The sequence below is a fragment of the Octodon degus genome, unplaced genomic scaffold (assembly GCF_000260255.1).
Source record: "Octodon degus isolate 3935 unplaced genomic scaffold, OctDeg1.0 scaffold00051, whole genome shotgun sequence".
In the NCBI taxonomy this organism is placed as follows: Eukaryota; Metazoa; Chordata; class Mammalia; order Rodentia; family Octodontidae; genus Octodon; species Octodon degus.
This window is the reverse complement of record NW_004524627.1, coordinates 7,583,873-7,598,470: the sequence shown is the minus strand read 5'-3', so window position 1 is coordinate 7,598,470 and position 14,598 is coordinate 7,583,873. Positions and strand designations below refer to the sequence as shown.

At 39.1% G+C, this 14,598-nt stretch overlaps 1 protein-coding gene across 1 annotated transcript in view; it reads left to right on the top strand.

Annotated features, from left to right (window-relative positions):
* Adam18 (ADAM metallopeptidase domain 18) overlaps positions 1-9,203 on the top strand; it is a 120,430-nt gene extending 111,227 nt beyond the window's left edge. The window contains exons 19-20 of the mRNA XM_023717287.1: positions 4,316-4,475; positions 9,127-9,203. Of these exons, the coding sequence (XP_023573055.1) occupies positions 4,316-4,475; positions 9,127-9,169 (203 nt within the window). The 3' untranslated portion in view covers positions 9,170-9,203. The remainder of the gene's footprint in view (positions 1-4,315; positions 4,476-9,126) is intronic.
* Positions 9,204-14,598: the final 5,395 nt, after the last annotated feature.

The following is a 14,598-nucleotide window of genomic DNA, read 5'->3' as shown; positions in this document are numbered from 1 at the left end:
TGTGTGGGTCTTGCCTCTAGCCTCCTTGCAGGGAGTTCTGCTGAAGGGTTCCCTTCTGGGCCTGAAGCCTGGGTCAAAAGAGGATCCCTGGGCCCGGGAAGTCTCACTCACTCGCCAGGCCTGCGCTCCAGGTCTGTTCAGGATCCCGCGGCCTGGGTCGTCTCACTCACTCGCCGGGCCTGCGCTCTGGGTCTTCTTGGGTGGTATTCTTAGCTGTGCAGAAGATCTTTAACTTGATGTGATGTCACTTGTTGCTATTGTTTCTGGGCATTATTTTTGCTCAACTGGGTAGCATTCAGAAAGTCTTTTCTGCACCTGTGCTTTTAAGATTGTTACTATTTTGTCTCTAGTAGATTAAGTATTCCTGTCTTAGTATTAACCTCTTAGATCCATTTTGATTTCTAGCTTAGTACATAGTTAGAAATATGAGTCTAGATTCGATCAATCTTTGCCACGTTGATAGCTAGTTTTTCCAGCAACACTTATTAAAGAGGCTATATTCACCAGAGAAGGGAGTTGACCCCTTTGTTAAAGGTAAAGTAGAAAACAGAACGTCTTTTTTTAAGCAATGCCATGCTGTTTTGTCACTATAGTTGTGTAATACAGCTTGAAGTCCAAGATTGTCATGTTCCCTTCTTTGCTGTTGTCTAGAATTGCTTTTGCTAATCTAGTTCTCTTCTGGTTCCATATGAGTTCTATAATTGCATTATTTAGTTCTGTGAAGAATGCTATTGGTACTTTGGGATTGTTTTAAAACTAACAGTTTTGGAAATTCAGCCATTTAACTCTATTACTTTTGCCTCCTTCTCAACAGGGGATAGCTTTATATTGTCTGTTATATTCTTTGATCTCTTGTTTCACAGTACTATAGTTTCACTGTAGAAGTCTTTACTTCCTCAGTTAATGTAATTTTTAAGTACTTAATTTTTCTTCATGTTATTAGGAAATACTTTGTTTTTGGTGAGTCTGACATTAGTGTACACGAATGCTATTGAATTTTGAATGCTGACTTTGCATCCTGCTAAACTACTGGATTTGGTTATTGATTCTGAGAGTCTTTGGGGAAGTCTTTAAGATCTCCTGGGGCTGGAGAGATAGTTCAGTAGAATAAGCACCTGCTTGGCAAGTGCAGGGTCCTCAGTTCAATCCCCAGTACCACAAAAAAATGAATAAATAAAAGACCTGTGTAGAGGAAGGATCATGTCATCTCCAAATTATGATAACTTAAATTCCTTTTCTATCCATATAACTTTTTCTTCCTCTTTTCTAATTGCTCAGGCTTATGTTTTAACAACTATATTGAACAGATGTGGTGATAATGAATATCCTTGTCTTTTTCCAGATTCTGGAAACAAACCTTTTAGTATCTCCCCATTTATTATGCTGTTGGCCACTGGCATGTAATAGATGCCTTTCATAAGACTGAGGTACAGACCTTCTATACCTGGGGTTTTTATCATGAACATATGTTGAATTTAGTCAAATACTTTTCCTATATCTATTGAGATGATGATGTGGATTTTGTCCTTGCTTCTGTTAAGAGGACATATAATATTTATTGGTTTATATACATTGAGCCGTCCCTATATTCCTGGAATGAATTCTCCCTGGTCATAGTGTCTAATCTTTATGATGATTTCCTGCGTTCGTTTGGCTGAATCTTGTTGAGGATTTTTGCATCTATTTTCAGTAAGGACATCAGCTTATAGTTCTCTTTTTTGTTTGGGTTGTTTTCTGATTTTGGAATCAGGGTAGTGCTTGTTTCCAGGAATAAATTTGGAAATCCCACTTTCTTTTCAACTTATTAAAGAGTTTGAGAAATCTCTTTTCCCGAAAGTCCTTGTGGAATTCAGTATTGATTTTTTGGGGGCCTGGGCTTTCTTAGTGGGTAGTTTATTACTTTCTCAGATTCACTGACTGACATTAGATTATTTACGATTTTCATATTTTTTAGTTTAGCTGTTAATGCATCTGCATCTTAGAATAATTATATTTCTTCTGAATTTTCCATTTTTTATGGTACAGTTTCTCAAAGTATTTACCAATAATCTTCTGAATTTAAGTAGTATCTGTTGTGTATTCACCACTTTTATCTATAATTGCATGGATTTGGATGTTTTCTTTCCTTCTTTTGGTGAGATTGGTTAAAAGTTTGTGTGTTGTGTTTAATATTTCAAATAAACTCTTTGATTCATTTTTTAATCTCCATTAATTTTTGCTTTGATCATTACAAATTACTTTGTTATACTAGCTTTGAGTTAAGTTGTTTTTGCTTTTCTAGGTCCTTGAGATACATCTTTGGTTATTTATTTGAGTTCATTCCATATTTTCCTGTGGGGATTTACCTGTATAAACTACTCTAAGACCACTTTCGGGTTGGTCAAATAACTCAGTGGATTAAGGCACCTACAAGCAGGCGCAGGGGCTGGAGATTTGATCCCTGGGTCTGCTGTCCTAGCCCAGTCCCTGGGGCATGCTGAGACAGCCATTGAGACTAGGAATGGTGGCGCATGGCTATAATCCTAGCTCTTGGGAGGCTATAAACAGGAGGATCACTCTGAGTCTGATCTAGTAGTGAGTAAGACCCTTAACACCCTGTAGACCCTTCCCTAAAGTACAAAAAAAGAAAAAGAAAAAGAAAAAAAAGATCACTTTCATTGCCATAGGTTATGGAATTATCATTTGATTATAAGAATTATCTAATTTCTTCTTAATTTAATCTGTGATTCACTGATTATTCAAGATAGAATTGTTTAATTTTAATTTATTTGCATTGTATGGGTGAAATCTTTTCTTTTTGTTTCCTAGTTTCATTTCACTATGATCTGTCATATGCATGGGATAATTTCATTCAGTTTGCATTTATTTAAGCATGCCTTATTGGGCCATTATATGGCCTGTTTTGGATAAAAATCCAATACGTTGTGCTGCAGAGAAAAATGTATATTCTGTTGTTTTGGGGTGTGACTCTCTGTAGATATCTCTTAATTCCATTTGTTTGAAGGTTTATTTTAACTCTGATATGTCTTCATTGTTTCTTTTGGTTTAGTTGATCTGTGCATTTATGACAGTGGGACATCAAAGTACCCCATTATGATTAAATTGGTGTTTATCTGATTTTTGTGATCCATTAGTGTTTGTTTAATGAAGTTGTTTGTGCACATACTTGGTAGGTTTATGTTCATAATTGCTATCTCTTCTAAATTGCTTCCTTGATCTTCAGTGTATCTTCTGGATCCATCTTGGCTAGAAGTCTACTTTGAAATTATGAAAATTACTTCTATTTTGTTCTTGATTCTATTTGCATGGGAAACTATTTTCCACCCTTTAATTTTTAATCTATGGGTTTTTGAATTAAATCTGTTTCATATTTACCACATATTGTTGAGCCTTGTCTCTTGATCTATTTTACCATGCTGTCTTTTTGATATGGGGAATGAGATCATTCACGTTGAGAGCGATTACTGAGAGACACTTGCTTATTCCTTACTCTTTCCTGTTCCTGAGTTCCTCATTTCTTCCCTTTTGCTCAGCTGCTCATCCCTGTAGGTTTATTCATTGTTTCTGGCTTATATGCATTATCAGATCCTTTTTGGTTTCCGGGAATCTACTTTCATTTCTTTCTCCTTCTTCCCTAAGTTGTTATTTTCCAGTGTCTGGATTCCAAATGTTGGAAAGTCTGAACTGATTTTGCTTACTAGTAACTCTGTCATTTTCCCAGAAGTTTTTGTGTACATTTCTAAATTGTGTAACATCTCAGATTTTGAAACATATAAAAATATTCAAAAGGGATAATTTTTAGAATGTCAGACAAAGGGAAATATGCACACAGGAACACATACATTATGGACATGGATACAGATATAGACCAAAATCAGTGGAATAATTATGATTTGTTTGTTTATTTATTTATTTTTGCAGTACCAGGGATTGAACTCAGGGCCTTGCATTTGCTAGGCAAGCACTTATTCTACTGAGCTATCTCCCTGGCCCTGGATTTTCTTTATATGAGTCAAATATTAATACTAGGTGGACAGACACAAGTCACCTAAAAAGTATCTTCTGCAAACATTCAAAATCCATCCCAGTTTTTGAAGCATTCAGTACATTATTGTCAACTGTAACCACCCTACTGTGCAGTCTCACCTTGACTGTAAACCAGTATCCTGGGATAGGAAGAGCTTTATCAGTGGGACCTCGACATTACTGCTGTTACAAATGAACCAAGAAAACAGCTCTCAAAATGTATATAGCGCCACAGTATGTAAACAAAGGCAGATTTAACTTTTTGTATTTTTTGATCTTTCATTTTTAGATGTAATTTTCATTAAAGAAGGGTATAATATGCAACGAAGCAACTGGATCATTTTGAATTTCTGTATTTTTCTGCCGCTTATCATGCTTGCCATCATTGGAATCCTTAGGATAACTGAAATAAGAAACTCATGCATCGCGGAGAACCCAAAGTATGAGGGGTAAATATGGCTTGTGCGGTCTCATGAGTAGGCAGAATAGTGCTGTCCATGACCAGTGTCACAAATTCAGACTTGCGTTGTTTACCATGTCACTTTTGTACTGGGAGTATGCTTAATCTAACATAAATGAAATACAATTTGTTTTCTAGTAGCAAGTAAAAAATTCCACTGCCCATGAGCCTTTCCTCTTGAGTGCATCACACTGTGCGGGGACTTGGAAGTCAGAGAAGAGTAGATCTGATGTGTAAGTCTAAGGCTGCTTCTAGTTAGGTTTAAATGGAGTGGCAGAGTTGGGTTTCTTCAAGGAAAATGTTTTTCCAACTGTTATGTAAAATATTTTATTAATTATTTTAAATTATTATTTTTCTTATTCTCAAGTGTTACAAAAAAATAACTACAGAATCCATGAAGTATGTAGCTTCCTACAAGTTTGTGCTACTATTCTAACATTTATCCTTCTCCTCTTCTGATGACCAAACAATTTACTCAGTGAAGGTCAGAAACTCCTATATGTGTCCCCAAGGCGACATCACTGTCATAATGTGTCTCCTGAGTGATAAGTGAGTGTCATAGTCTGTATACTTCATAAAGATGTGGGTTTACTTAGATCTGCCTTCCAGAGGCTGGGAAGCCCTTGATTAAGAAGCTGGATCTTGTCAGACCCTTCTTACTGGTGGGGACCTCCAAGTGGCACAGGACAGAGCCAAACTGGCCTTGTCAGCCAACATACTCTCAAGATCAATCTGACTCAATCACCTCTTCGAGGCCCTGCCTGATTCCACCTCATTGTCCCTTCTTCAATGAATGCGTCTTTAGAAACAGCAGGTCTTGGACAGTACATTTAGCCTTGCATGTTTTTAATCCAACAGATACTCAGAGCCACTGAAAACTTATTTTAACTACAGAAAAACGAGAGTTTCAGTTCAGCAGTATGGTCAGCTCTAGCAGCATGACCTCCTTACTTAATTTTGTAAAGGGCTCTGATGATTCCAGCTTTGGACATGTTCAGCCCAGAGCTATTTGCCTCCCTATCTTCACTGGGCTCCTCTTGAGGTCAGTGGCCAAGGGATCCATCCGTGGTCTGATTTTTACCTATGAGCTAGACAGTTACTGAAGTCACACCCTGCAAGAGACCATAGAGTTCAGCTAATTCTAAAGTAGGACGATTTTTTGCATAAACCTGGAATCTGCTGGCCCTAGATCTTCTCCATTGCTTATTTGGCATTGGAATGGGGAAGTGAGCAGTGTTTGAACAGCAGTGCAGTGCTGAGAAGCCCAGAGTCAGAGATCAGGTGATTTACAAGTCTGACACATAATTGACAGAAGCAGTTTCTCCGTAGATGCCTGTGTCTTTTCTTGACTGACTCACGGGACAGGAGTGAGTCCCCTGGAAGGCTTCTTGCCTGGATGAGTCAGCCAACTACATGCTGTTATACCATGGAGCCCAGGTAGGGTGCATTCATAAGGTCCACTGATAAATTCAAGGACCTATGAAGATAAGCTTTCAGTGCCACCCCAAGTCATCTCTATTCAGATGAAGAAAATTGGAGACTGATTTTCTTGGCCCACAAAACAGTTTGCCATACAAATTATTAGTGGCTAAGAACCTGTTTCTCAAAGATGGTCAGCCATCAGGAGAGTGTAAAGATTAGCAAGCAGTGCCATTGGAGAGTGGCAGTGTTGACTATGTTGAGGTCCTATACTGGGAGAAAGCGTCTGTGGGGCAGGACACCAACCAGCCTGTGATGAAGGCCGGCAACAGGCTCAGCTGCCTATACAGCTTTGCTGCTACAAGGCTTCTAGAGACTTTGGGAAGAAATTTGTTGGAGTCCGTTTCTATTTTTTCAGGGTATCAGGATGAATGATACATTAGCTGATTTTTGTGATCATAGGGGAGTAGGAACAGTGTGTAGAGGAGCAGGAAAGGGCTGCTGGGGTTTTGAATATAGAGGAAAACCATCCAATTAGCCTCTTAATTGAGTTGCTTATGCTTCCTGAAATCTTCAAATAAACTAGCTTAGGTTATCAGATGACTCCCCAGTTGGCCAACCCAAATCTAGATCCTCCTGGGTAATTGAGTCCATTGGACATTTAAGGAGCAAAACATCCAAGGGGTGGATGTCCATCATTGTTATTTTTTTTGGAGTACAAGATGCTTATTATGAATTTAGAAAAGCTGTTTTCATTGCAACTAAAGTTGCGCGGACTGTGTTTTGGGTCACAAATTGTGATACCTTGGAGGGCTACTTCTCAAGCGTGCCACCATTTGGGCTGGTACACTGTCTTCCATGCATCAGTGCCTTGCGCAGTGTGAGCCAGTCTGAGGCACCAAGTGACTGATCCCTGATTAGGAGCACCTCACGGGTCAGCTAAGACTGAGCCCTGTGGCCCAGGAATGGTGTGTGCATATTAGAGAATCCTAGGAAGCTGTGCATCACCTTGCAATACACTAAAAGGGGTGGGTGGAAGATAGTAGCTGCCCTTTTATTTTTACCATCATATAAGCAACTGAAAACTTCTGACCCTAATTCTTGTTATGGCCACAAGATGTCCCTAAGAACTCAGTGCAATAAATGGTGCAGACACAGTCCCCTTGATGGACCTGAATTTAGAATTTTGCCAAAGGCTGCCCCAGGCAATTGTCTTGGCTCCCTCATCTATTTTTCATTCCCTTTTATAAATCTGCAAGCACAACTGGTATTTGAACTTTGCCCACAAATATTACATATATGGGGGAGGGAGGGAGGGAGGAAGGAGTAGAGGAATGGAGAAAGGAAGGAAAGAAAGAAAGGAAGGGTCTCAGTTCATTGTAATGCTTGTAGTCTCAGCACTTTGGGAGGCTGAGACCAAATGATTCAAGTGTGAGAAGAGCCAGGGTAATTTATTGCCTCAACAAAACTCTGCTTTTTATGTATTTGGTACAGGGTCTCACTATGCAGCTCAGACTACTAGTGATTCTCCTGTTTTCAGCCCCTCTAGCCCTGGAATTACAGCCATGCACCACCACTCCCTGGCCTCAGTGTCGGCTCAGCATGCCTAGTGGTGGCTTAGCACAGCATGTGTTGCTGGGGATCGAACCGTGGTTCCTGCACTTGCATAAGCAGGTGTTCAGTGCGCTGAGGTATCCCTCTGGCCCTGCCTCAGCAAAACTCTGGCTCAAAGTAAAGGCTAGGGATTTATCTCAGTGTGAAGGTCCTGAGTTCCTGCCCCAATACAAAATAAATATAATAATAATAATAATAATAATAATAATAATATTTCCAAATTGAGATTAGGTACATTATATTTTTAATTTTTTTTGAAAAACTACCATACAGTGTCTACCCTGGCTGTACCATTTTACATTTCCACCAACAATGCACCCAGTTTCTAATTTGCCAACATCCATTCAAGTTTGTTTTCCTTTTATTTTATTTTACTTACCTGTAATCATGAATTTGTTTATTTTCTATTTTTAAGAGATTAAAACATAGCTAAAGAGACATTAGAAACTACAAGGAATTTCACCAAACGAAATAATAGGAATTCAACAATGGTTGTTATAGTGCATATTGTTGTCTTCCAATGAGTTCTTTAGATTACCAGATATGAGCATGCTAAGTGTTCAAAAAATAAAAGAAGAGAAAAAAAATTAGGCATTTAACTCTTCCACTCAACAGAGCTGCAGAAGTTAACAGTACAATAGTCCAAGCTATCCTGTGTAGATACATATATATTTTCTCCTTTTTTTCTTTTTTCCTTTCCTTCATCCCAGTTGTTCCTTCCCTTTGTATCACTTTTTTCCCTTTCACAGTCTCTACTGGACCTTCTGGAGTTTACTTCCTCTTTCAGGTTCTTATATTGGGGAGATAATATGAGATTTAAAAACGTAGGACTCATTTATTTCACTTATGTGTATGGTCTCCAGGTAATAATAACTAACATTTTGGGTGTGAAGTAAGTAGCGTCTGCTGTGGTCTTGAGTTTTCATTTTCCTAGAGATTAGGGCAGAGAGTGCTTTGCATTTTTGAGCCCCAGGGAACACACAGTTGATGTTTAATGGATATGGGATTTCAGCATTCAAAACGAAAAGCTTTCAGGAAATGGATAGTGAAGACTGTTACTTGCTAAAAATATAAGCTGTAACTTAGAAATATTAGAATTAGAAATATTAAATTTATTTAAAAATAAATTATGAAAATATGAAAAAATAAAGCTAGCATGTTATCAACCTGAATATTAGGCAGAAAATGAAATTTTCTGTGTTAATTCCATTGTCTTTCCGTATTAGGGTATGAAACTCCACACTGATGGGGAAAATTTTATGACTAATCTTCCATTTAAACTGCCTACCATTGTTTTTTTTTTTTTTTTTTTTTTTTCCCTCTAAAAAACAGGAGTTCAAAATTGAAGTAATATATTTTTAGGATTATCTCATACTTTTAATTTTTGTCTGCCTAATACTTAAATCAATAGTAATGTAATGAAAACATATGCTTTAAGTCTAGCTTTTTATTTAGATTTCTTGGGCAGTTTTCTAAGAATGAAACCTGTGTCATAGAAGAACTGACTTTTTGACTTTTAAATGTTTGCTTTGATCTGAAGCTTAAGACATAAATCTCGAGGAGCTGCTACTGAACCTAACGCGAAGTTCTGCCCTCCTTCTTCGCAGTAATGCATCCATCGTTCCAGAAAGCTGCCATGAGGAGAGTTAAGGGGGCCGAGGTCGCCAGCAAATGGCCTAAAGAAGAAACTGTGCTTCACAGCCCTTACGTTCTCGCGCCCCAAATACATCTTATAAAATATAATTGTCTCTGCTGCTGGTCCTCTCCGGCCCCCTCCACCCCGTAAGGACTTGGGCGGGCTGGCGAGCGCGGGCGCTGCGGCTGGGGCTCCCACTACGCCACCCAGACGCGGCAGCCCCTCTGCGCCCAGCCGCGCCGCGGAACGGAGGCGCAAGCCCGCGGGCGGAGCGGGGCGGAGCTGCCGCCAGCTCGGGCGCAGGGAGGAAGGCGCGCCCGCGGGGCCTGCGCTGGAGCCCCCGGAGCCTCGGCGCGCCAGCTGCCCCTGGAGCGCGCTTGTCTACGTGGGATGGGGCTGGAAAGCGTGAGGGCAGAGGAGAGATCAGGGGACACGAAGGAGGCCCTAAATGTAGGAACCGAAACTATAAAGGTCTTGGGAAAAGTACGGGAAACTCTGCTTGACTTGTTTGGAAGTGAGTGATTCATAAATCGTTTCTCCCATTCTGTTTATTGGGTTTTTATTGCGTGAAAATGAAAAGTCTGTGTGACTTAAAAGACCCTACACAATAAAAACCCAATGAACAGAATGGGAGGCACGTTTTATGAATCTCCTCCTATATCAGATTGATACCCAGAATACACAAAGAACTCTCAGAGCTCAAATTCCTAAAACTTAATGGTCAAAAAAGTTTAATGGACCCAGAGCTTGAATAGACATTTTTCTTTTCCATCCATGCTTCTTAGTGACTGTTTACAGTATGGAAGGTTTACTTTCCTTTTTGGAAATGATAAAGGTACATAATACATCTTAATTTCTTTTTTTCATGAACTTTTCTCTTTCCCCCACCCTCCTTCTCTTGACATTTATTTAAAGGAGATGCATAAATAATGAACCCCAAAATACTCATTATTATAAATCGTGAGTAGAAAGCAAATCAGAACCATACGTGATACCCTTTATAATCATGAAAATGACTAATCTCAAAACAAAACAAAATAAAACAAACAAACAAAACCCTAGAAAATAAGTCCAACCAAGAAGATATGGAGAAATCAAACCGCAGGATCCTGTTGATGAGCGTGCAAACGGCACAGCCACTATGGAAAACAAAGCGGTGGTGCCTCAAAAATCAAAGATTGAATTACCATAAGGTTCCACTCTTCCACTGCAGAGTACATTACTATCAGCGTTAAAAGGAGAGCTTTAGGAGATGGATTTAGACCTGTATTCACAGCTACATCATTCTCATAGTGAAAGTAGAAGCAACTCAAAGGTTCATCAAGAGTAACTAAGTGGGTAAAATGTCGTGCAGGCATGCAAGCAGCATCATTCCACCTTCGAGAGAGAGGACTTTCTCACCCATGCTGCAACACGGATAAAACTTGATCCTATTTTTCTAAATGAAATAAGACAAGTACGGAATGAATTGGTTTATATGATACAACTGAAGTAGTAAATTCATAGAGACAGGTGGACAATAATAGGTCCTAGGAGTTAATGAAGAGAGTAATGGAGAGAGAACATTTGCTGGAAACAAAGTGAAGAGTTCTAAGGCTGGGTGATGGTGGGGGCTGCATGACAATATAATGCAGTGGATGCCATTAGCTTGTACAACTAAAAATGGTTAAGCTGAGAAACAATATTATGTATATTTTACCAGAAGGAAAATTCAAAATAGGTGTCATACATGGTGACTCACACCTGTATTTCCAGTACAGTATTTAGGAGGCAGAGGTAGAAGGATCACAACTTGGTCTTGAGATCCAGGATGGTTTGAGATATATGGTGATGGGGCAGGACAGCACAGCCCTGAGGAGGCACCCAGAGTCACCTGAGTACCAATTTCTGGGAGTGGAATGAGGGAAGGGCTTTATAATCACATGGACAGCAAAGGAGCTTGGGGGACCAAAAGCCAGCCCTAGCAGCAAAAACACAGAAGCAGCCTTCTGGGGACAAGGACACTGCTCTCCCCCTTCCCATCCTTGGTCCAAAGACACAACAGGCAAGAGGTCCTGGCTGGTGTTGGGACAAAGGCATCTCTGTCCCCTGTCCTGTGACCTGCGGTGCATCAGGCAAACAACCTGGACTGGACAAGAGCACCACCACCTTCCTGGTGACCAGCAGGCATGCAGCCTGGCTAGCTGCAGAGAAAGACGCTCTCTTTGCCCTACTTCCAAGTTTTGTAAAAGGAGTCAGTGGCATGGCCAAGATCAGCCCTGCACTCAGCAGTAATCCTACTACAGACTTGGTAGAATTATTCAGTCCGAATTTGAATTCTAACTTTGACTAGGGAACTAACCCTGAGTTCAGGGCACCAGAGGAATTGTTTTCTATTTTTTTAGGAGCTTGTATAGATTTTGGCTTTATTACTTGATTTATTTTCTCTGTCCTCTTTCTTTTTTTACTTGTCTTTCAGTATTATCTGACATTTACAGATGAATGAATACTGTCTAAAATTTTCTGTTTAGCCTTAAAATTCTTTTCCCTTTTCCTTATTTCTTTCTCTTTTGCACCTTCCCAAAATTTGAGTGATCACCTTAGTGCTACATTCTTGCTTCAACTATAGTTCTCTTCAGTTGTTAGTCTGTTTTTGTCCTATCCCTCTTAAATTCCCTTTCCATACAGGATAAAATCACCCAACCAAAGGGAAGCCCCCTGAATACAAATTCCTGATCCATGTTGGATGTAGTTACATGACAATAGATCTTGCTCCTATAGTTAGAGATACCAAATTAGCAGTCACCACAGATCATCAGTTTCTAGGCTATGCTTGATGATGTTGTCCTTACTGACAGTACTACTTTAACCAAGATGCCATACTTGTAATCAGCTCTTCACCCTTGCATGGTAACACTGTGATAATCTGGGGAAACAATGATTCCCATAGCCCAGATCCAAGGACTGGGTACTGAACCAAATAACTAGGAACATATCATCACCAACAAGTGGGAAGATAGCCTCCTGGGACAGACACAAAGACCAGCTACACCTAGAAGACATTTTGGAGGAATAGACATTTCCTTGAGAAGCTTTGGTGCTAGTGATAAAACTACCTAACAAGTAAAATAAAAATAACAACATATAAAACAAAATCTAAGAAAATAGAAAATGACAAGACACAGTAGTAAAATGTAATCCTATACTTCCATCCCACACAAGAAAAATCCAGGGGACAGCAAGGTAGAAGAAAACATAAACTACCTGCCTGAATTCACTGGAAAAGCAGTAGAAAAAAACCCAAAATGTTTATATGGCTATAGAGGATATCAAAGCAAAAATAATCTGACAGGTTAAACAAACAGATGATAACTATAATGAAGGGCTTGCTCAGCATATGTGGACTGAATATAGATTAAAAAAATAAAGAAACATAGAGAAATAATGGAAATCAGGAATGCCCAGCATAGGAAAAAATGGAATCCATGAAATAGATTCAAATAGATCCCTCCTGGCTTCTAGTTTCCCATATGCTTGATTATCCACTATCTGATGACATTATAAAGAGTGAAAATGGCATATTGAAGATTACTTCTAGAAATTGTTGATGCTTTGAGGTAGGGGCCAGTATTGCTGATTTTACTTCAATAATAAGAATATACATGTATATATTTAAAAGGTCAAAAACATGATGACTATGTCTATATTTATTCCTCATAAATCACATGAAAAAGCTGCATTTCATATTTCTGAATATCTATGAGGGGATAGGGGTATTTACATTTTCTGTGAAGTGTAGAATAAATTCTATTCATAGTGTTTAATTATGTTTGTAGCAGGTGAATAATCTCTAGCTGCCACTTCTAGAAGGTGGAACACAAAGAACAATATTATTCCTGAACTTAATACATAATGTAGCAAGAAGTGAGGATTTTTGGAAAGTGATTAAATCATGAGCACTTTCCCCTCATGAATGGGATTAATACTTTTACAAAAAAGGTTGAAGGAAAGACCCTAATTTCCTTTGCATGTTTGTCTTCTCCTGTGTGAGAATTTAACAGCAACTTATCATTTTAGAATCATATAAGAAGACTTCATCAGTCACCAATCTGTTACCACCTTGATCTTGGACTTCATAGAGCTATGAGAAGTCAGTTTCCATTGCTAACAAGGCATGCAGGTGTTTCATGAATAATTTCCTATAAAAGGAATGTTTGTCTATAATTTGAGAAAGCACTAACAGACCCAAGAATGACTTAGATACATCAAGTGTGGTGAAGAAAAGGGCCTAGTAGGGGTTTCTTATGGAGCAGTTGGTGGGTTATGGGCACCTGCACTGTCAAAGCCACCTTCCAAGCTCATACTTACATAGAACTCTACATTACCAACCAAAAAGTAAATTCAAGAACCATACGTTCATGTGTACTTCATTCCCATTCTCTTAGACATTCTGATGGCTTTAGCAAACAGTAATGAATGAATAACTTTGTGTCACCACTTCCTTCTGCCATACATTTCTAGAATGGGGTTGTTGCTGTGACTATACATGAATATGTGGTATAGAAGCCGTTAGAATTTGTTCACAGGAGAAGACTGAAAAGCTTTAAAAGTTTGACATAGACTGTGGTAATAAAGGCTTGATGGGTAGATCTGGTCAGAGCTCACAAGAATGATGATAAGAATATGGATAATTAATTCCAAGCTCAGAAAGGAGCTAGACTTTGAAGGAGAAAGAGAGTAAAGGCAACCAACTAACTTAGCAGAAGAAATTTCATGACCCCAGACATTCAGGTTGCAGTGTGAGGACTACTGGCTACTTTTAGCCAATTTTGTAGCCATTTAAATTTTGAAAGGTCTTCTTTTGTTTTTTGCTTATTTGTTTTGATTTTGCTTTTTTGTTTCATAGATGTTAAAGACTAGCTGGTAAACATTTAAGTTTTTACATGACCTTGAGCAATAAAAATGATGAAATTATTATAGTACAAGCGGAAGGTCAAGTTATCCCTATAAGTTAAGGTTAAGAGCCATTGACCTATTCACAACAAGGGATTCAGTCATGTCAATTAGACAAGCATGCCCCAGGGGGCTTTTGTTAGTTGTCTGCACCTTGCTTGGAATGTTTGTGTCCCCTGCCTTTGTTGTTCAGAATCAAACCCCAGACTCAGTACCTACCATGAACCTATGCAGGTCCAAATGCAGCTCCTACCACCTAATATATAACTTTGTAGTCTGACCTGTCTCCTGTGCTATACTCCAGATTCAGCTAAAACTGGTGGCCTGAATCTACTCTGTATTCATCTTTCTGGTTGTTGAAACTCAACATTGGCATTTTAATAGATTTAGCCCCATTTTTGTGTTTCCTGTCATTTTGTTTTATAATTATTTAGCATGGGCTTGAGGTTGAAACTCAGCTTCCACTACTGATTGTACTGCTATGAGGAGGGATCACCCTTATACCAGCCTT